The 24104-nt window shown below is 42.7% G+C and overlaps 1 protein-coding gene across 2 annotated transcripts in view; it reads right to left on the reverse strand.

Moving 5' to 3' along the window:
• Positions 1-17247: 17247 nt before the first annotated feature.
• Positions 17248-24104, reverse strand: part of PDXK (pyridoxal kinase) — a 37327-nt gene continuing 30470 nt past the window's right edge. The window contains exons 7-11 of one of the 2 annotated variants that reach the window (XM_071751986.1): positions 23802-23847; positions 20515-20626; positions 20058-20194; positions 19437-19503; positions 17248-18686 (exon numbers count right to left, since the gene is read on the reverse strand). In XM_071751986.1, the coding sequence (XP_071608087.1) occupies positions 18574-18686; positions 19437-19503; positions 20058-20194; positions 20515-20626; positions 23802-23847 (475 nt within the window). In that variant the 3' untranslated portion in view covers positions 17248-18573. Of the gene's footprint in view, positions 18687-19040; positions 19219-19436; positions 19504-20057; positions 20195-20514; positions 20627-23801; positions 23848-24104 lie in introns of those variants that run through there. The other variant, XM_071751994.1, reaches the window with a different exon arrangement.

A 24104-nucleotide genomic window follows, 5' to 3' on the forward strand; every position in this document is an offset into this window, starting at 1 on the left:
TGAACATTGGCCAAGAGGGACCAAGTGCTACTTACCTTCAGTTTTCTTTTTTTCAGTTAGGAAAATAAGTTATGCTAAATGCACGACATTCAATAAATATAAAGTAGCATTTTTTGTAGAGGGGCAGATGTTAAGACTAAATAAGGAGAAAGAGAACTTTAAACTTGTTCTAAAGTTGAGCAACTCACTGTTTGGTGGGGACAGAGCTGTTTACGCGGGATCATCTTGGAGAACCAGAAAGGACTGTATCTTGCTACTACCAGTAGTAAAATACTGAGAAAACTCCTTTGGTGGAGTAGTCTGTCTATAGTTGGCTACCTCAGTGTCATCAGTGGAAGTTGCCACTAAGTGTTGCGGAGCAAGGCTGAAGACCATTAATACCCTCACCTGGTATTGCTACGTAATCTGCCCCACTGCAAATCTAGACCACTGGGATCATCGTCAGGCCCTCTACAGCTGCTCATGTTGCCCTGTCCTAGAGGCTTCATGGCCACCACAAGCTGGTTGTCTACGAGAAAATTTGACCCCAAGTGCCCCAAAATGCATGAGTTACTCTCCATACCACCTTAGTGCTGCTAAGCATAGACAGCTACAGCTACTCACCAGCACTCAGCAACGTGGAGACACACAAGCTCCCATCAGTATGTGAAAAACAGCAGAAAATTTAAATGGAGTGAGTTTCAGCAGGTAAGCAGGAAACTTGGGCAAGGACAGATTGTTGATAGAATATCACTGATTAAACACTTCTGTTTAAAATACTGCCTGTGGCACTGTATTGATAGTTTAAAGTGAGAATTGTCTGGTGTTGAGGATGCTCTGCAGCACAGCAGGTCCAGGTGCTAGCACCCAGCTATAGTCACTGTAACTCAGTTATACTTCTCTGCTCCCCAGGCTCTCTGTGCCATGAATAACTCTGCCCTGAGCTTCTTTAAAACTCATGGTTCACACATGGGGCAAAACACCCCCATCACCTGATGAGCACACGAGAGCTCAGCAAGGTGAGAGAGCCCTTGCTCCCACCCCAAGGTCAGCACCTGAACCACTTTCAGGTGTCTGAGCAGACCATGAGGGAATGAATAGCAGATTTCTCCTCACTGGGCATCATCTGGGCAGCGTTATTGTAGCACCTGAGCAGAACTTCCTGGCTGCAGTTGCAATATTTCCAAGAGGCAGCACTAGAGGTACCTTCCAGGTGAGTGTGTAGGCTTTGGCAAGACGATGCTCACTGTCCATTTCTGGCTACTCCATCTTCCCCCCAGGGGCTTATAAGCAATTTCCCTCAGCTGATCCCATGGTTCTGAGGTGATGTAAAGAGCCTTTAAGAAATAGATTAAGAAAACCTCAGTCTTTTAATGATGAATTAAAACCAAAATCAATTTATAGTTGTTGAGGTCGTGAGTTAATGCTGTGGATTATGAGTCATTTCTTTTTAAAATGGAAATCACCTTGCAATTCTCCATCAGCCTTTCCTTGGTCTTTCGCAAGCCCACACAGTCTGTATGGCATCTAATTAAAATGGAAGTTTGAGATGCAAAAAGGATAAAAGGACTTTCTACAAGCCAACTTTTGTAGACATGCTAGACTGCAGCTCAAGAGAGCACACAGGACTGTTCTGTGTCCTCCAGGTTGGTGCTTTAGGATAAGGTCCACCAATTGCTGAACCACAACCTGAACTTCTTGACTGCACAGCATCCTCAAGATGTGTGTTCCTGGGCTGACACAGCAGGCACCAAGTATCAGGATTTTCCCTGTGGGCTCAAGCTTTAGACAATGAAGTGCATGTTTTACACAACAAGGTCATACTTGATAGATAAGGGGACTTGAGGGAGCATTCTCAAAAAAGGGGGAACCTTTTACTGTTATAATTTGTCCTGGTTTTCTGCATCTCAGTTACAATGACAATTTGCTATTTTTAGATTAATTTTATGTAGTCTCAGGCAATTTCCTCTGTCCCCCCCCACCCTGTTCTCTAGGACTGGCAGGTGACCTTCAACAGATACAGAGTTTATCAGCATCAGATCAAAACAATTAGTCTGTTCTTCTCATTATAACTCTGGAGAGTAAGCTGTGGGCCCAGGCAGTAATAATTCCCCCTCATGCATCGGAATTTAAAGCTTGCCCAATTTATCACTTGTGCACATTCTCTTAAAATGTACCTTCATCAGAGAGAAATGAAAGTTAAGCAGTAACTGAATTGCTATAAGAGCACCCAGCTTGGTCTACAGCCAAACTCTTTTTTCTTCTGAAATCTGAGGGCCTCTGTGACCTTAAAGAAATTCACTGCATATTTTGTGAAGGGACACATGTCACTGTGTGCATACATATACCCACGTGTTACTGAGGTACCTGAGCATGCCAGAGCTGTCAGTACAGTTATGAAAGGCAAAGTGGACAAAGTGATCAAAATTCAAGGTTAGAGAGTTGTTACCACAGAGCAAGAGACAGTCTGAACAAACCTCCCTGAGTCACCTAATTGGGGTATTAACAAGAGGACAGGCACAGCAGCAGAGAACAGTCCTTGCCAGCAAGCTAGTCCTGTCTCATTCAAAACCTGTGCCACCACAGCTGTCCTTTGTTTTGCTGTTGTCATAGAATTATAGAATTGTTTGGGTTGTAAGGGACCTTAAAGATCATTTGGTTCCAAACCACCTGCCACAGGCAGGGACACCTCCCACCAGACCAGGTTGTGGTCTTATAGCTCCATCCAACCTGGCCTTGTTTCAGTGAGGGAGACCAAAACCTGTGGAGGTGAGCATCCTAGCCCCTGACGGATCTGAGGAGGATATGCCAGGGCTAAGCAGCTCTGGTTTCTGCTCTACAGCTCAAATAAATGTTCCCTTTGACTTCATCAGGCCCAGGGGACACTTCATGAGCATGGTAATGTTGGCGAGAGGATTCGACTCAGGGTAGGAGAAACCAAAGCTGGGCCACAGCTCTGCAGTGCTCAAAGGGAGGCAGCAAACAGCAATTTGCTCTTTCCTCCCTTCTTCTGCCAGGGGAGCATAACCTTCCACTGCTCTCTCTGCCCATCCAACCTCTGGCACTGCGGGGCCTGAAATCTGCACAGATGCAGCAAGGTGTCCATCTGGATCTGGTTGGTGGCTCAGCTAAAGCCTCTCTCCACATCACCAGCAGGATAAACTCACCTTTCCCTGGCTTCTTCCCACTTGTTTCTTCTTCTAGAGCATGACAAATGGCCCTCAGCCTACTGTTCACTGACAAACCTCTTGGCCAACAGGAATCAAGCAGAGCATCCTCGTCTTGTTTTTCAGCAGTCAAGCAAAAAAGCAAACCAAGGCTCAAGACCTGCCTAAGCTCCTGGTTGTCCTGGTTTGAGCCAATTTTCTTTTTAGTAATTTTACTTTTAGTTAAGTCTCTGTGAAGTAGCTGCACTTGCTGAAATTAACAGCAGTGTCTGCTCCTAGGACTGATAACACTCAATGTGTGCAATTATAGCTGGAGAACAGTATGCAGAACCAAGGCCATTGCTTGATTCTGAGAAACATCTTATCCTCTGGAAATAAAAGAGAGGAAAGGAGTCACACCTGCAACCTTCCTGTAGGGAGGAGCAGACCAGACAAGTGAAAAAAATTGACCAAACGAAGTATTCTATCCCATGCATGTCATGCTTGGTATAAAACTGAGAGATCATGAAGGTCAAGCTCTCTTCACCCATGGCCAGTGTTCTGGAAGGACTCCATCTGTTCTTTGCCATGGCAAAAGATAAGTTGAACATTTCCTACTTAGCTAAGGATTTAGTAGCTGCATTATTTCTTAGCTATTGCATCATTATTGTTTCATGCCTTACTCTGCTCTGCAGGAAACCATTTAACAGGCAATAGAACAGTCCCTGGGGAGCACAGGGGTAAATCAGCACCATCCAGGCTCTCTCACAATATTCCCAAAGGCAGGGCCTGGGTAACAAGTCACATCCTTCCTTCTAGTTCCCCCCAAAATCACCACATCCCTGGTCCCCGGGAAAGCTAACAAGCCACTTTTTCACATCATTTACTTGCCTGTACAAAGCCAGGATTTCACTATCTGTTACAATGTGAAACACCAGAATCACTGCAGAAAGAGCCTTTACACTCTGAGCTGAGTCCTTATCCACTGGAGACTCAGGTGAGCTGGACACAGCGTGAGGAGCCCTTGCTACTTTGGGGAGCTTGGGGGAGACTCCCTGCTTCTAAGGCTGGGCTGGAGAAAAGACTCTGAAGAAGACTCAAGCTCATACACCACAAGCAGCTGGAGGGCAAGGGACAGGCACCCTGCAGGGTGTTCTCCTGGGCACCTTTCAGGAAAGTGTTCAACAGCTTGATCCAGAAGAGGCAAACAAGCCTCTCAGAAATGCTCTGAGGACAGGACCACAAGAAGTTTTTTAAATGTCTGATGGGTTTACTCAAAGACCTTCATAGCCACACTGACTATTTTGCCTTCAATAAGAATCTCTCTCTCCTCCTGGTGGCAGGGTGGTTTCTGATAATTTTTCCAACATTCTCACGTGTACCCTACTCATCTGTGTGGGTTGATTTCAAACTTGGTAATGAAGGGAGCAAGGAGGTGTGGAATGGCCTTTGGTTAATTAAAGCCAGGAAAGAGCTCTGGCAGGAGGTCAGGTAGCAGGTTGCACAGCTCAGCAGCATCAACCTGGCTGAAGCCTGGGGCACCTGGTGTGATGTGTCAGTCCCCACCAGTGCCTGGATGCTGGGGTCAGTCCCCCCCTTGCTGTCCTTCCACCCCCTTGTCCTTGCCCTTGCCCTTTCATGCCTGTAGTAATTTAGCCAAACTTTGCTTAAATATTAAACACAAAATAACCTTTACCACCATGAACAGCGGGTTGGGGTTTTTTTCCACTCAGACAGGCTTGCTGGATCAACACCACAGCTTAAAACAAACCCAGCTGTAGGAGCCCAAGCTAGAGATACCTGAGTGGCTTAGGGCTGTATCATCCCCCTCAGCACCTGGGACACAGCCATGAAATGATGGACTTTGGGTACCAGTGGAGTGTTAAATTCCTCCCTGGCTTTCCTGCAGTTGAGGTACTGCTGAAAGCAGAAGATTTAAATTGCCTTTGTCCTAGAGGGTGCAGCTAATGAATAATGCCATGGCTTTCCAGCCCTCCTGAAGCCAGGCACCAGACCTGACTCATAATTCAGTTTGATTTGGAAGGCTGATGATGCTGTATATTAACCTCCTGTTCATTTTTTGCACCTTTGCTTCTCATCCAAGCTGGTCTTTGTAATACAAGGAGGGTGACAGGGTGTGGAGGTAGTGGCAGCTTTTAGTACTTCATTATATTCTGAAATTTCTTATGGTTATGTGGCCTGCAACACTCTTCTGTTCTGCTTGAAACAAATTTTATCAGAAGAAGAAGGGAAAAAAACCTAAAAACCGTGTTTCTGTGGCAGCCTGTTCTGGGTAGAGGGCTCAGCTTTGGGCAGCCATGGTTCATGGCTGGAACAGCAATGCCAGGACTCCAACCCCTTTCATCCACAGCAGCACTTCTGGGGCATAAATAGGATGAACAGAGCTCAAAGGCAGAAGGTGGCCTTTCTGTAGTAGTTAAACTTTCTCTTCACAACCTAACTTACAGCCAAAAAGATTTATGTTTCCTGGCAGTCACACACCCCTCCTATGGCTTTTCTTGCTTTTATTTTGTTCCTCCTCTCTACCTGATCCTTGTCACAGCCTCCGTGCACAGCCAGCTTCACTGCCCCCATCCAGTTCAGCTGGCTCAGGTGATGAGCAATGAGATGATAGCCACCTCTATGTCATGACATGGCATTCAAACCCACAAAGGAGGCAGCAAGAACAGCATTTTGCACCTAACTCTCAGCTCCCTGAGCTGCCACCTCACTCAGGGACAGACGTGACTGCCCTGGTGACCTTCTGTGCAGGCACTAGGAGATGCTCCTTTTTTTGAGAGGGTGTTCCTTTTTATAGGACATGTGAGAGCAGTATGTCTTGTATCTGCCACACAGATGTCCCAGAGGTGGGCACACCCCTACTAACCCCCAGAATGTATTACTGGACCTGCTGAAGGCTCTGCTAGATCTCCCAAGGAGGAGGCACCACTCTTACAAAACCTCTCCTTACTTCAATTATTCTCCTCAGCAAATTGCAAAGGACAAGAAGAATATGAAAGAATACGCTGCTCATGACAGGAGGCAGCCCCAGCTGGTGTGGTGCCTCATCTTTGAGGACAACAGGTCTATGAAGGGGACAGCAGCTTCAGCAACTCCCGATAAAACATCTGTTCAGATTGCTTTTCCTGCCCCGTCCCTGGGGTTCCCTGTCTCTGCTCTCCAGCTGCCAAATTGGGCCATGCTCCCTTTCTCTCTGTCAGCTGGGGATGCCAGGCAGGCTGCCCAGGTGGCCAAGAAGGCCAATGGCATCCTGGCCTGTATCAGGAACAGCGTGGCCAGCAGGTCCAGGGAAGGGATTCTGCCCCTGTACTCAGCGCTGGTGAGGCCACACCTCGAGTACTGTGTCCAGTTCTGGGCCCCTCAGTTCAGGAAGGATATTGAGGTCCTGGAGCAGGTCCAAAGGAGGGCAACCAGGCTGGTGAAGGGATCCAGCACAGATCCTACGAGGAGAGGCTGAGGGAGCTGGGGCTGTTCAGCCTGGAGAAGAGGAGGCTCAGGGGAGATCTCATCACTCTCTACAACTCCCTGAAAGGAGGGAGTAGCCAGAGGGGGGGTTGGTCTCTTTTCCCAGGCAACTCTCAGCAAGACAAGAGGGCACGGTCTCAAGTTGTGCCGGGGGAGGTTTAGGTTGGACATTAGAAAGAATTTCTTTACTGAGAGGGTGATCAAGCATTGGAATGGGCTGCCCAGGGAAGTGGTGGATTCTCCGTCCCTGGAGATATTTAAAAAGAGACTGGATGTAGCACTCAGTGCCAGGGTCTGGTAACTGCAGCGGTAGTGGATCAAGGGTTGGACTTGATGATCTCTGAGGTCCCTTCCAACCCAGCCAATTCTATGATTCTATGAAAAACATTGCTCTTCCCAGGGCTGTGGGGAAAGGCTGCTGCTGTAAGCCACAGGGTAAAGCCTGGGCTGCTATGGAAGGGCTGCGAGGCAGCAGTGACAGTGCCCACAGGGGCAGCACCTGCTTTGGAGAGGGAGCATTTCACCAGGACCCCCAGGGTTTGGAAGGCTTAAGTTTTTTGGCTGACGTAGATTATAGCATCCCTGATGAATGCACAGAAAGAGCCTAATATTTTCATTTTCTCCTGTGAGGATGGATTCAGTCAGATCATCATCAGGGTGTTCAAGAGCACACCTACACTTGGGATTAACATCCACAAAGTGGCTGGAGTAGCCATGTATGTCAAATTGAGTAAATCAAGGCTGATGAGATGGGACCACTAAGACAGGCAGCTGTCACCATCCCTCTCCTCCCAGCCTGCTGTTTACAACACCTAATCCATCTGGAGCCAGCAGCCCATCCCCCCTTCTGACACCAGCCTGAGATCTACTGCCCATTCTAACCACATAATTTGTGGTTTATTCCTCTCACAGTTAGGTTTCAAAGTGTCCCAGCACAAGCAGGATTAAATGCTTTCCTTCTAGGTTTTAGGCATTCTTCACAATAATTATTTAAAAACAGCCAGAGCTGCAGGAACTGGGGTTGAAACTGGGAGTTAATGGCAAGACTGCATCAGGGAGTGTGATTTCCTTGTGCAGGATTCCTGGGGGGGAATTGCTCAGGCTGCAGAGGCCACTGCCCTGAGGCTGCTGGAGGTGGAAGGCAAGCAGAGGAGAGACACAGCAGGATGGCACAAGGCTCAGCTCAGGGTAACTCCCAGGAATCATCTGAGAGAAAGGGGGAAATGCCAGCACATGAATCCCAGTCACCATCTCTGATAAAGCTGGGCAGTGGCAGTCCCAGTTAACTAGGTAAAGAGAAACATCACCTGGAAAAGAAAAAAAAAAACAAAAAAACAAGCCCAACAACAACAATTAGGAAAGGAAAAGTATTTTATTGAAAAAAAAAATTACATTTCACTTATACACCATGAAAATACTGAGTTGTATGTTATTTTAAACAGAGGAGGTTAAGACTTTCACAAGAAAACCACATTCTTTACTACAGTGTTACTCCACGAGATGAGGTTCTGGTGGCATCTGCACTGGGTGTTTTCACTAAACAGTAGAGCAGGACTGTATGTGCTTTGGGCAAAAACCCTAAATATTGGCCTCTTTCCAGATGCTACTCCCCACTGAAGACATAACACTCACTTGGTCAATATTGAATTATTTCTGAATTAGAGACAAATTTCAAGTTTTTCTAGTCAGTTAGATCTTAGGCAAATTCACTGCTATCCCTCGCCTCCATTTTTAACAATTTTGATTCTTACTTCCCATTCAGCCAGCTAAAAGCACGTGAAAATTGCATGTGGGCAGTCACCCTCCCATCTCCTGGTAAGAAAACAATCCTGAGAGGGATACATTGCATGAACAATCACTAACAGCAAATAATTAGAAGATGACTGAAGGGTGCTAAATCCTTCAGTGTTTCCTCCTGTCACTGTATTTCCAGCAACAGGCCCTGCAGTTTTCTTTCCTAGCAAGACACGAGAATACATGTGCTGTATGAAACACAGGCCACGGGACAGCAGTACCCCCAGTGTCACCTGTCACAGATGCATCACAAGAAGCTTGCAGTGCTCCAAGCCAGCTGTGACAGGCTGCATCACACCACTTGGCAAAGCACCTTCTGAAAATCCCTTGTGAATGAGAAACCTTTGGTGTGGTAATATTAAAAAATCTCTAGGAAAATAATAAGTATTAATGCCACTTAAATTCTCAGGTTTGGTTTTCTCTTTCTTTTTCTTTCTTTCTTTCTTTCTTTCTTTCTTTCTTTCTCTTTCTTTCTTTCTTTCTTTCTTTCTTTCTTTCTTTCTTTCTTTCTTTCTTTCTTTCTTTCTTTCTTTCTTTCTTTCTCTTTCTTTCTTTCTTTCTTTCTTTCTTTCTTTTTTTCTTTCTCTTTCTTTCTTTCTTTCTTTCTTTCTTTCTTTCTTTCTTTCTTTCTTTCTTTCTTTTTCTTTCTCTTTCTTTCTTTCTTTCTTTTTCTTTTTCTTTCTTTCTTTCTTTCTTTCTTTCTTTCTTTCTTTCTTTCTTTCTTTCTTTCTTTTTCTTTCTCTTTCTTTCTTTCTTTCTTTCTTTCTTTCTTTCTTTCTTTCTTTCTTTCTCTCTCTCTCTTTCTCTCTCTCTTTCTCTCTCTCTTTCTCTTTCTCTTTCTCTCTCTCTTTCTCTCTCTGATTTTCTCTCTTTCTTTCTTTCTATCCCTTTCTTTCTTCATTCATTCATTTATATATTTATGTGATTCCATACTGAAAGGGAACAGGAAAAAGAAGATCCAGACCTGGACAACTGACTTCATGCAAATGCCATCAAAGTGGGCTCTAAACTTGCTCCACCCGGACCTTCTTAGAATGTTCCCTAGTTAGGTAACTGCTTTATTCTACATTATTTTCTACTCTGCTAGGCACAATCATCACTGAAATCAGAATGAACAGTCACACAAAATCTTTTAGTACTGCTATGTTTTTGGGGTCCAGGGGACAGGCTGGATTCAGAACACCAAAGTCAGATTACTAAATCTGCAGCTCCTCTTTCAAGCTGTTAGCTGACAAGGACCTAATGTTTTCACCACTAACAGTGCAGCTTTGCCATTAGGTTCTCACGTAGCAGCTCACTGCCAGGAAAAGAGGCATAACCCTTCCATTCTCCCCCATTTTGTTCAGATGAATCTTCCCAACCTCTCCTTAGGGATTTGGGCTGGAAAACTTCCCCATAGGTTAAGCTTCTTCACTCCTGTTGGAAGCAGACAAGTACCAGTGCCCGTACAAGCAATGGGAGAGGAAAGTTAAAGCACAGCTTTACCGTGTAGCTGAGCTGGACGTTGTATCTATTGTAACAGCTGGTAAATCTCTACTTTTCCAAAGCCTACCCTGAATCATCTGAATAAGTCTCATTTCTCCATGGCCTATTGAAGAAACCTAATCACATGGCTAAACTCGATCCCCGAAACAGGGAGGAGAATGAATACCCTGGCACTTGACACGGCAGCCACTAGAGCAATGTGCTGCTCATCGCACCTCTTCAAGTGCATACAGAAAGAATTGTGCTCAACCAGAGCTCTGGTACAGCACTTCAAAATTAGCAGCCCAATAACTTCACACAGACCTCATCTCCCTCCTGCTCAGAATAACTCCTCCGCATTTCCCCCAAGAGAGGGTACAGGCAAAACAGTCACCCTGCCACCACCATGGGTACAGAGCACCCACATATTCCCAGGGGAGGAACACACAGGCAGAGTCAAGAATGCAAACCAGAGCTGTTCCCTTCCATAGCCTCTCACCCTGACAATGCACTATTAATCTTGATGATACTTTTCTTGCTTACTCAGCAAAGCAGAAGTACTTTTCCTTCATTATATCCAGAACTCGGGAAATCTTGGGAGAAAAACTTTTTGATAAATTCTCCCCTCCCTTTTGCAGCAGTGACTTATTGAGAAGCATGGTGGGGAATCTGCCAGGGTTTTCAAAAGAGACATGATTGATGATGCTCAGTTTTTCCACATCACGACATTCAGTGGAGAGACATGCTCCATAAACTGATTTATGTTGCAGACCCGTGCGGTTTCTAGAAAGCTCCCAAATGACAACCAAAACAATATATAAAAAAATGGAAAGTCGTGCTTTAGCCATAAGAAACAAAGACTCAACTAAGTACTGCAAGATGTAAAAATCATGCTCTGTTTTTCAAAACACGCTAGCAGCTTGCCTTTTGACTGAATGGGATTTTGTTGGTAACTTGATCCTTCCGAAAGGTAATATATTTATGAATTTAAATTCAGATCACTCTACTAAAATGTTTCACATTATTACAACTGACAAATTACAATGAAAACGCCCTTGGCCTTCTCCCATGTAGCCTACTCACCTATGTGTTGCACGTGTCCAGCACAAGCTATGAAGTCAGCTCAGCCAGGTTCATAAAATGTGAATGAGCTACTTTTGTTCCAGTCTCTTGGCTCGTCTGCTCACATGTTGCTAAGACACTGTAAGATCCCCCAAGTCTGATTTTATTAAATCAAAAAATCCCTCGCTTATTTTAACCTGCTCTAGATCTATTTGATAGTCCATCCCACTGTAAAGTCTGAATGTCAGGCCTATGCCACAACTTATCTCCTTTGAGGATGGATAAGGTAGCAATATTTAGGGTTTTCTTTTTAAACAATGGTATCTACCATCCTACTGCCTCTCTACAATCAAGCGCACATGCCATACTGCAGAAAGAATACAACTCATAACTGCCAACCAGAAAATACACAAACACTACAAAAGCCTACAGTTTCATCAGAAATTAAATAATTTGCTATTACACAGAACTTCATTGTTTTTCTGGCATAAAAGTCATTGAATTACTACATACGCCTCGAGGACAATCATTAAGATGTGTAAACATGTAACAGGTCCACCTAGTCAGTACAAAGCACCACACAAACTTTAAGTACATAGAAAGTTTGCTCATAAATATTTCTTTGTTTAACAATTCAGCACTAAAAAAATATTACTTAAAAAGGCATCTTTTATCAAGTTATTTCAGTTTGTCCAGGGCTGGTGGGGTTGTACTATCCCTACTATATTACAGCCACCTGACTTTCTTTCCATAACATTTTACTTTTCTGGAAGAAAAGGCCACGTGTGGCTGGGACCCAAAGCTTCATCACAATCTATAAAAATATAATTCTTTAAGACCTTCTGCTCACATCCTGAAGGCCTACACAGCCAGCCCCCAAATTGTTTCCCACCCCCACCACGTTGCAAATAAAGCTTCAACATACACACACACACACATACACACACAGAGTACACATATTACTCTTCTACGCACAGATTTTTTTCTAAATAGCAATGCAACCACGAGGGCAACAGGTAAGGAGTACACGTGAGTTCAGTGGTAACATATGGCACTGCCTTCTCATATTGCTGGTTTTCTCTCTCTGAATTATGTGCTGCCTTGTTCACTGCTCTGCACATTGTGGATTTATTACTATCACTTGCACTGCGGAGGCACTAAGTCAGGAATGCGAGCGTGCTTGGGAGCATCCTCTTTGCTTCAAGGTCCACTGCTGCTGGAGAAGTAAAAGCACCAAACTGGAGGCACTGGGGCCCTGTCACCTGGCACTGGTTTCCTGGTGAAGCAGGCGGGAGCTTTTCTAGGCTGTTGAAAACCCAACTGCAGTCTTCCCTGCTGGGATGTGTGAAACCTAGCTTGGGCTCTCCGGACTGACAACAGCAGCTCCCTTGCACTCTGCAATCAGCACCCCTCAGCGGGCACTTCAGGCACACTCCTCCAGCTTCAGATTGAATTGCATGGATTCACCTTAAACCTGCTCCTGCACACATGTATCAACACGCTGCTTTACTCATTTATTTAAAGGGAAATAGCTATTTTGGGGGGCTGTGATTGAACACCTCAAAGCTTTGTTTCCATGGTTTACATACGTCTTTAACTGGCATGTTCTAGAAAGGTACAAACTTGTTCACCAGTGGGCTCTCACTTATTAGAAGCAAACACCTTTCATGAAGAACAGCTGTCTGAATAATCTTTTCCTGTGACTCTAACATAAGTTCAATGAGCAAGAACAGGTTGTGTTCCCGTTCACGAAGAAATATTCTGGTTTTCTAACATTTATGTCTCAGCTTCTAAAGGCATTATTTAAATGGGCCGGGACTTTTACTCAGAAGAGGTGCTTTTTAGTATAAACATAAGCCTAACTTCTCCAGTAGGCATAAGCATACTGACGTAGCACCTTCTCCAATAATTAATGATCTCATTAAACTGGATACCTGCTCTCTTCCTCTGGCAAAACACTGCTGTAGCAGTGAGACTGCAGTATTGACAGAAGCACACGTTCTGACATGCAGGAACAATTGTTTCTGACTGTACAGTCTTGTATGCTCTAACCTATGCAACAAAAGTGCTCTGTGGAGGGCTTCACAAGAAATGCCGCAGAAGAAACATCTCAAAAATGAGTTGGGGTTCTTATTCCAAGCCCCTCTTCTCACCTTATATGCAAGAATATAGAGCACAATACAGAGAGATCCTACATGTCCAAGTAAGAGGCATGCAAGGACAGTGGCAGAGAATGCCAGAAGCTGTCTTCTCACAGAATTTCTTTAAAAAATAAATAAATCAAGATGACAAGAATGTTACTCATTTCCACACAACTACTATCTTGCAATGAGATTATTACAGTTCATAAATGTACAGTCTTCCATTAATTGGTCTTTTTTCTATACCAGTATATAACTAAGGAAACTTTTACATCCACTTAATTCAGCAAGACTATGAACTGTTCTTGTTCTGTTTAATTCTGAAATGATCATGAACATATTCAAAAACAGGATCTAACAATTTGTGTGTGCACAGTATGTTAAATGTAGATGATTTTATTGCAATCTTCCTTGCCACATGGTTTAAAATAAAATAAATCAATACAATCACCATAACAGTCTCAGACAACAAATTAACACCATCCAATCAAGATACAGTTAAGATACTCAAAAAGGCAGTATGAATAGCTGGAAACCTTGGTCCTCTGATTTTTTTGTGTAACACATTGATTTTTTTTTTCCACCTATGATAAAAATCAGCAAACAAACATTAAAAGTTAACGATTCATCCTGCAGATTTCCAAAATGTTTATATTGAATGTGAATAGCACTGATTTTAACACAATGTCTTTATGCATGTCTCCCGAAGAGGTATTTCAGAATTTTAAGCATATAGAGACTAATCTGGGCCCAGAATAGAGTAGAACATTTAAACAGCTTCTGGTCTCTCCTGCACAAGGGCTCTGCAAAGGCAGTAATCAAAATGGCTGACCACACACACTGCTAGATTTATTCCAGAAAAAAAAAAAAAAAAAGAGATCCAGCACAAATTACCTTCAGTAAGAGAAAAGAAAGAATGGTGGAAGAGTCAGCTGGACACAAACACAAAGCATTCCCCACTGCCATGTGCACAGGTCCCTCAGCATTAAAGCTGCTCCCCTGCTGACTTCACACAGAGAGGTGTGGGAGCTCCAGTGAGCATTCCCTACCTGATGAATGCTGGACTGGGGCATTACAGACACTTTCCATGCTGTTAGGATGGTCATGGGAGATTATCCTTTAGTTATTAACTCCACCTGCTGGGCTAAAGTGCTCATTCTCCTGTAGTCAACCGGGACCAAAATAGGTTTAGACTACCAACCATTTTTCTTTACCTAAGGATCTGCAAGTTGACCAAACAACCCTGATGTCTCCTGCAAGCCCTCAAATTTTGGGCAGCTGTCTAATGCTGAGACACTTCCCAGATGAACCAGAAAAACAATGGGAACTCAGAAATAGACACAAATACTATATGCAGGAGGTGAGGAGGAAATAGAAAGTTGGATGGGACCGTGTTGAGACTTTGAATTTTGCTCTGCAAACTTTATGAGAAAAGTGCTGTGTAACTCTGAACAAAAATTTACCTAAGTATGTATACACTGACATTCAAAAATCCTTGTTAACCTGTTGTGATTACAAAATATTAGCTACAGAATATATTTACAGATAATTTCTGATATTAGTTGCCGTCAAGAGATGTTAAGCCCAGTTCTTCACTGAAGACAAACCTGACCTAATTTAGATCAGGTCAGTGGGAGTTTAAGACAGATACCACATGAGCACATCCTGGGGACTCAAGCAGAAGCAGCCAGCAGCCCATTGCCTCAGAACCCAGCTACTCCAAAATATGAAAATATTGAGCACATTAGTACCATTACTCTTTTTTGTTTAGGGGTTTTTGTTTGGTTTTGTTGTTGTTTGTTTGTTTGGGTTTGGTTTTGGGTTTTTTTGTTGTTGTTGTTTTGGTTTTTGTTGTTCTTTTTATGTTTTTTGTTTTTGTAGCATTGGTATGCCACAGATTCTAAGGAAGCTGTAAATTACTGGAACTACTGGGCTGATTCTTTCTTTGAAGCACTGGGAAAAGATAACACATGACAGGAATAAACTGCTCTGACAAACACCTCACTTTTTCTTTCATGGCAAGATCAAGGGTTCACTATGATTTACAGATGAAACCTGGTTTGTAAGGTAGCTTTAAGTTTCCTAATTTCCAAGCTGCTTTATTTCAGAGAAAACCATCCTGCCTTTCTCTCAAATCCCTTGTGAAAGTCTGTTTTAAGAGCCAAAACCAGTTGTGCTGTCTCATACTTGACAGCAAATTTTGACAGTGAATACTTAATGCTGCTTTAAAAAAAAAAAACAAAAACAAAAGCCCATTTGCCAACTTTAAGCTTGTTGCTCCTATTGATACCCTCATGTGAGGAACTGAAGGACCCCAATTCTGCACTGCACTACTGCAGAGATGGACACTATATGGCTCTCAATTCAGTTCTCATGCAGCTCCCAAGTCAAGCCAAGATATGTGACAGGCAATGAGGCTGATGCTGGGGATGGGGATGCCAGGCAATCCACAGCCCTGGCTCTAGAAGGCAGTGTACCAGGAGCAGCCTCCAGACCCAGCAAAGCTCTGTGCTGGAGCTGTGTTAGCCTAGAGAGCAAGTGCCACTTCCTTCATGTGGATTGCCCCTGGGATTTATCTAATTCTTGGCAAACTGAGAGACACGGTAGAGGTTTTGAAGCTTGGGCATCTAAAAGTTTTTGTATGTGTCCCATGGCAGCTGCAAAACTGGATACAGCTGGGTGAGGGTGTCAAGCATACAGCCACAAAGTTGACCAGGATAGGTACAGGCAGGGAAGTTCAGTATGTTGATCCCTTCTTCCCAAGAGGGTGGTAGGGATTATATATTCCACATGAAACGGTCAAATATAAAATGTCTGGAATATGGCATGCAACACTTCTCTAATCAATGCTAGAAACAGATAAAATCCTTTTGTGTTCAACTGCTGAAATGCATCACCAGCTAAGGTATTTAAATACCACTGCAGAAAGCAACTCTCTTGAAAAAGGCAATTGTATTCCTGGCACAACCACCCTGCTAAAAAGCAGCTTATATAAAAGAGGGGAAATTACTAATACTGAGCTACTTCCTAGCCTCTCTGGAAGCTTGTGTCTCAGGAACAGAAAAGAAAATAAAAATATTTGCATCAACTGAAAAACGCAGAGCTGCAAAGAAAGGCAATTCATGGTACTTCACAGAATCACAGAATGGTTGAAGTTGGAAGGGACCTCTGGAGCTCATCCAGTCAGACCCCACTGAGCAAGCAGGGTCAAGTACAGCAGATTACTCAGGATCATGTTCAGTCAGGCTTTGTGTATCTACAAGGATGGAGACTCCACTATCTCTCCAGGCAACCTGAGACAGTGTTTGATGACCATCACAGTGAATTGTATTTTTTTTTTTAATGTTTAAATGGCATTTCCCATATTTCCATTTATGTCCACTGCCTCTTATGCCCTTGCTGCACACCATTGAGAAGAGCCTGGCTCCTTCTTCACTGCTTCCAATCAGATACTTATACACACTATAAAGATATTAATGTCTTTTTACATGTTGGATTTTAGCCATAAGATCATCTATGTTACCGACTGCTAATTTTAGCTACTGTTCACATCAACAAAATTATTATTGCTAGAAAGTTACTTCATGGCAGTGGTTGCTAAGGATTGTGGCAATAGAGTCATGTTTTATAGGCGATTTCTGGGGCTTTTTGCCTTAAAATTCTCAAGTCACAGGAATATTTTTTTTTCATTTTTAATGTCAAATGCAGGAAAGGAAATATCATTATTATTAGCTGTTGAAAGTGAAAGCCTGAAGTTTGCCTCTTAGATTTACTGCAAAACATATTCATCTCTTTAAAATTTCATTTTCTTCAGAGATACTGAAAATGAACGTATCAATTATGAAATCTTACTCTATGAATAAGATTTGTTCAGTTAAAAATTCATTTCAAAGATAAATTACTCTTCTACTAGGTGAAGCCAATTAATTGCAATGGCAGAAAATCCACAAAAAAATGGTATGACAAGAAAAGACTTCAGTGGCCAAGGCTGTCTCCAAACCAGCTCTACTGGAGACCCCCAAGCTATATAGGTGATGCCATAAGTTAGGCAAGTGTGATGAGGAAGGGGAAAGAAAGGTATCTGGGAGACATCCAGGAGTGAGTTTCCTGAGCATACCCAGGTATTCCAAGAAAAACTCATCCCTTCCCTCTAAGGCAAGTTTGCTTCACATCACTGCAAGTAGAAATGCAATTTTAATCTCCCTGTGCCTTCTGAGACAACTAAAGTTCATCAAATGAATTTGGATATAACAACACATCAGACTTCATCTCGGGAGAGGCAAGAACCTCAGTCCCATATGGGAAAAGTACAAAAGCAAGCGTGGTAGTTCCTACCTGGCCAACTGGTACAATATGTGCTGGGATGTGTAGGGCACTGAAATGGTTAAAAATCCCATTTTGAAGCTTTACAAAGCAGAATTTTTAAATAAAGATGCATTAGTAATAATGCTTTTGTATCATCTCTAATTAGTGTAGGCTGCGGAGGCTTTCATTATGAGCAAATTAAGTGTTTCACTGTGTTTAGTAAACATATGTAACTTACTAAACTAAAAATATTACTTATACCATATTGCTTCATTGATAAGCCTGCCAATAGTGCTCACTATTGTTAAGTGGAAGTGCCCTATGTGGTTGGCAAATACATTCACCCATGAAGAACAAACTAGGGTAGGTAGATAGCTTTCAGGGCAAGAGGTGCTTTCTCTTTTGTCCCTACAGAACATTTGTCTTTAGTTAAAAACTAAACAAAGAATCAAACCTGGCCTCAGAGGTAGAACTACAAACTTCTACTGAATAAAGATAATATGTTACTGATGAAGACGTTTCTGGAGCAGCTTTCGGAAGAAAATTATGTGGGTACCTACAGACATTAGAAACAAGCAGCCAGTACCTGCAAAAACTGAAACTGTGCAGCTGTTCATAGACAAGAAACAGGAGCAGTTATCAGTAACATGATTGACACCTCAAGGTCACTTCAGAGTACTTAAATGCCAAACATCTTTGAAGTATTTCTACACACAAGCAAAACTTTTTGTGTAGTTTTAACCCTGCTTAGTTTCATAGCAGCAGAGATACTGAATACCAGAGTAGGTAACCAGATATCTCCAGGAAAAGGGAGTGTGGAGCCAGCTCCATTGGCACTAGATGCCATCTTGAAATCTATTTTCCATTCAGTCAAGCATTCCATTACCAAATTCACATATAAAGTCTTTGGCAAGGCAGAAACATTGTACTCTCTTGCCTGGGTAATTACACAGACTAAGTGAATTTGACAGCCATTTTGATACCTTGATACCATTTGGTAATACACTTCAATGCACACTGTTTTGTTTTTAAAACTGAGCAAGGCCAGCACATATGTTTGAGAGTGGATATCTGCCTATGCTGGGCACTATTTTATGAAAGTCAGGTTTCTGTCACAGATCTAAGGCAAATATTACAATTTACAGGAAAGAAATGAGGACATCAATACATTGTGCGTTATTGGAGATGTACAGCCTTTACAACACGGTGGCTTTCACTATGATCTCTGGGTTTTCTATGTCCTTTTTGCTTTGGACCATTCTCAGTTCAAGCTGGGCTGAGTTTGGTTTGTTTCCTTCTCCAGCTAGTGCTGAAAAGATGACACCAGAATGTCATTAAAAACAATAGTTTAAACAGAAACAAGTTACAATGCTCTGTTACCCCACTATTTTTTTTACCCTCCCCCCTTCACCAATCTCCCTTAGTACCCTCTGCTAAAGGCTTTCGAGGTGGTCAAACCAGGTCAGCACTGTAATTTCTTGTAACACCTATTCTGCTCTCCTGTCCAGGAAAGAAACATAGCTCTGTTGTTATTAGAAAGTTACACAGACATGCTCTAAGAACCCACAGATCCCATCTGGATCTCCTTAGGAACTGAAAGACATGGGAACTCCACAGGGAGAGAAGCTGAAAAAAAATTTGCTCTTCACATGGCCAACAAACAGTTATTATTAGTTGATAAACCCCTCTCAATACTAGACACACATACACAAAGGGAAAGTGAGTGAGCTACTCTTAAAACAGCTCTCTTGAACGTCAAACCCATCATTGCCTCAAGGTCTTCCACCACTGTTTTGCAAAGCAGTCAAGTACAGTCAGCATGACTGTAGTCCCACTGCAAGCTGAACAGTGACATCTTCAGTCAGGTATTGTCAGAAATAGCATTGGAAGACAAAGTAAGGAACATGCACTGATGAGACTACCAAGCTATCACCCTAAGATTTCTCTTGCTGCTTCTGAAGTGGGGACTACACTTAGTCAGGAAACCCAGAAGGCTCTCTGAATGTTTCTTCTGATACAAATCCAGACAGAACAAGGGAGCAAGGTTTGAATGAATTACCTTTTGCACTCTTAATGGTCCTTTGCAGAACATGTTGCATGGCTGACACAGTCTTTTCACATGCCACCTGCATTAACACAATAAATATAAGATTTAGTAAAATTTCAGCTACCTGCACTTTAACATTAATAATATTATAAAACCACTGCTATTTTAGAGGCAAACATGACTGAAAAGATGCAAATATGGTAACTATTTAATACAGTCTGGGAAAAAAACTTAAGACTCTCTTAATCTTCTCAAAACAGGTATCAGAAACCATACACCTGCAATCTCTATGTGCTTAAGTGAAAGAAACAGGAAAATAAATCTCACAAATGACCTTCAGTTCTTATAATGAAGTGAGAGTAAAAAATATAATTACAAACATGGACACAGTCTCTTTCTCTTGAGAGAAAAACATTTTATTTGGCAAAACTACAAAATCCACGTAACTGAATGTCTTAATGTGAATGTCCAAAGTTGTATAAGCTAAATTGAGAAAAACTTGCTTTTCTTCCTCTAAGGTGAGGAAAGAGAGCCAAAACAGAGGAGAGTCTTAAATAAGGTCTTGGATTAAAAGTAATTAAAATAAAGAAACACAGTCTAAACTTGCAGAGAGACAAAGAATTTCTCCCACACCTTCAAATTGTTTGGATGCTTATGTGTCCATGCCAAAAGCATAGCAGCAAACAAGTCTCCAGTTCCAACAAAGACAGCATCCACTTTAGGAGACTCCACTCGAATCCTCTGTGTGATCTTGGTGCCATCTGCTTTAGCTGCAACACAGACAGACAGTTAAGTAACAGATCCAGCAAGTAATACAATAGCAATTACTGTAATTGAAAAATTATCACTAGATTTTAATTCCTTTGTTGTTTAGAACACAAAGGTGCTGGGGAACATTGTAAACTTTGTGCCAGACCTTCTAAAAGGTACAACCTTTCTAAACTTTGTCAAGTTGGGACAGCGTTTGCAACTTACATACTGTATGTACTTCTTACATACTGTATGTACTTAAGAGGGAGCAGGTAGTGTGACTGAAAACACTCAACAGTTTAATAGTAACCACAGTTTAAGGAAGGAGTTCACGGCTTACTTATTCTGTGGCTTCCCAGAGCAATTAGGTAGTCATTTCCTAGAGGTGCCTGTAGATCTGAGCTGGTGATCACCACAGTCTCTGGTCCCATGGCATGAAGCATGTCCATTACCTTTCCATGTGGGAGAAAAGGACAGAATCAGTGACTGCAGCATGTGTTGATTAAACCTAATATCATTCATAGTACTAAGGATTTTTGACAAGCACCCGATTTTGGCATCTTTACTAAAGAGTAAAAATATTTTCCACTCAATTCAATGGAATAAGGGGAATTACTTTGAAATAGGGAAATCAAAACATCTGTATTTAAATGTCCACACTTGTTAAAATATACAAGCACTTCTGTTAGTATTATCTTTGGATACTCCTCTGAAAAGAATACTGTTTCAGCTGTGATCAGATATTTTATTTGCAGCATGTTTTCAGAACACATTACCAAAAGAGAACAAATATACAGACACATGCACGTGAGCTGGCATCTTGAATCACTTGCTAGAAAGACAGTAATTCCATGTCATGAAGTCTTACCTAGCTACTACTTCAAGAGCTAGCAAAAATGAAAAGTTAGAGAGCTAAATCAGAGGCACATGTGTGCCTGTTTCAAATTTCTTTTTTCATTACATTTCAAACCCCAAATTATACCTGTAAATTATGTACCTTTGCAGGTGCACTTCCATTGTGTGTGTTCCTCACCTAAATTCATTAATACTGCACTTCTGACATCACAATTGGTTGAAAAGAAGTGATTTTGATTTCACATTAGAAAGAATAACTTCAGTAATGAGTTTAGCATAAAATACAGATAAAATTTTAATTCTCCCATAAGAGCTTAACTAAAAAGCCTCTCAGGCTAGCTATGACTCATGAGCAGCTGAACGATAAGGATTTATTTCTGCTATTTTAAAATTATCTATTGCTCTTCCTTCTTGTCTAAGCCTCCATGTTTCTTCAACTGTCAGACCTCCTTGCACGGACATTGGTTGGGTTTTAAGAAGCAGTAAATCCATCAGCACATTCTGACATAATCAACCTGCAAAGTAATACTAAATTAATTTTCATTTCTCCGTCAAAATTCGCCCACAACCTAATCACCAGTGTTTCTAGTTGTAGGGCTAAGCCTTCTACAATACTATTACCTTATAATTAGTTCTATATTAGAAGACTATGCAGTCATCATTAGTCTTGCTAAAGAAATTAATGAAAGCAGGTCACCACAGAAATTGATGCCAGAGTCCCTATCACATCCAAAGGGGACAAATTGCAGCACTGGTTATTACTCAGGAGGATATACTTATACATGACATGCAGCTGGGGAGACAGTCAGATTAAAATATAATATCCTGTAAGGAACTTTAAAAAAATGTTTCCATTCCTAAGTATAATTTCATCTCTTTACAAGAGCTTTTTAATCACTTATCACAAGTAAGAGCTAGCACATGAATCAGACTATAAAAACACTAACTTGCAAAACTGTTTGGGGCACACAGCTCATGTTTGCAACTGAAATATGCAAACCTAAAACTAATGGCTGCTGAGCTCCCAGTGTTGCTCTCAAGACTCTGGTTCCACTGGTGAGGATGAGAAGAACTGAGGTGCAGTTAGCAGCTAGTGGCATGAAGCAAAGTTCATCGCCCTTGCCCAGGACAAAGTAAAACTAGCAGGGGCAAATTAAGAGAGATCTTTGGAGCTGCTTCCTGCCCTGAAGAGATGGTTATTGGTGCACTTAGCATGAGCTGCTAGTGGAAAAAAAAACAACAAACATTTGGGCAGACAGACCCCAGCTACTCTCCAGGATGCCACTGCAGCTGCTGTTTATGTTTAAAGATTTTGTGTTCCTTTGAAGTTCAAAACAAAATTGGAAGAAATAATATCAGTCCACTATGAAAGCACTCGGCTAGTCAACAAAACAAAGAGCTCAGCCCTTTTCAGTACACCAGTAAAACCATGTTCCTATTTTGTCCTAAACTGCCAAACCCTGCAACTTTTTTATTTTTTACACTTTGTGTAAAATGGTAAATCCATCCACCACAATGCAGTATATTTGCAGACCATCTCAGTACACCAGTGGAACCACTACCAATGCTGTGGAACTGTCTTTTCACCAGGAAGGACCCAAAGGCAACCACTACCAATCTCATTCCTCATCTACGCAGCCAATCCTTTTGCAACCCATCTCTCATCCTCTACGAGTCAATTTAAGCGAAAAAAACAGAGCACCAGCAAACCCTGCCTGGAAGCGATTCCGAGTGGATTCAATCAGTCCTTCCTTGTAAGAGCTGGCTTGCAAGCTCCCTTCCTTGCAGTCTGTAGGGGCGAATGGGAAGCGGCTGTCCCAGCACTCACACTGCTGCTGCACGACTCGGATGCGGACAGCAGAGGGAGCGACTCACGCAGCTTTCCCAGTGCCCAGGGTCACCTGGGCATTCTCACCCCAACCAGGGCACTTCCACAGCACTGACTCTGTGTGGGTACTTGCCATGTCTGCTGCTGCTTCCCTTCTCATACCTCGGGAAAACAAGCTCACAGACTCATTACCGCTGTAATCCCTTTATCTGTGGTTCTTACAGGATGTTTCTGCATGAGTCTAACAGAAAGCGATTTGTGCCTAAAGTACACAAGCTTTAGTGATAAACTGAGAGAAAGGACCTGTTCTCAGCACTGGTGAGGCCACACCTCGAGTACTGTGCCCAGTTCTGGGCCCCTCAGTTTAGGAAGGATATCAAGGTCCTTGAGCAGGTCCAAAGGAGGGCAACCAGGCTGGTGAAGGGACTCGAGCACAGATCCTATGAGGAGAGGCTGAGGGAGCTGGGGCTGTTCAGCCTGGAGAAGAGGAGGCTCAGAGGAGACCTCATCACTCTCTACAACTCCCTGAAAGGAGGGGGTAGCCAGGGGGGGGTTGGTCTCTTTTCCCAGGCAACCCTCAGCAAGACAAGAGGGCACGGTCTCAAGTTGTGCCAGGGGAGGTTTAGGTTGGACATTAGAAAGAATTTCTTTACTGAGAGGGTGATCAGGCATTGGAATGGGCTGCCCCGGGAAGTGGTGGATTCTCCGTCCCTGGAGATATTTAAAAAGAGACTGGATGTGGCACTCAGTGCCATGGTCTGGTAACTGCAGCGGGAGTGGATCAAGGGTTGGACTTGATGATCTCTGAGGTCCCTTCCAACCCAGCCAATTCTATGATTCTATGATACTATGACAGAGGCCAAAGAGACTTCAATGCTAAACTCCAGCATGGCAGGCAGGAATACAGAAAGAGATCTTACACATCCTACCCCTTGCCTGCTTACCTCTAAAGCTTCTTTTTCTGTGTGAATCTTCCTGCCTGTGAGTAACCTGAAAATGAAAACAAAAATCTTAAAAGAGCACAAGTTCTTCAGGAAAAGACTGCTTTGTTTACTCTTTGAAAAGAGAAAGGGTTGGACTGCACCACAAAGGACAAAATGATTTGTAACTCCATGGTCTGTGATATCAGGCCACTGCCTCTTAAAAAGTTATGAGCAGATACACAGTGCTCTTGGAGAAGACTCACACCAGTCTTAACCTGTTGCCTCTTATAGAGAACCCTGTATCATAAAATTCCCTTGCAAATG

Source organism: Heliangelus exortis, chromosome 1 (assembly GCF_036169615.1).
Source record: "Heliangelus exortis chromosome 1, bHelExo1.hap1, whole genome shotgun sequence".
Classification (NCBI taxonomy): Eukaryota; Metazoa; Chordata; class Aves; order Apodiformes; family Trochilidae; genus Heliangelus; species Heliangelus exortis.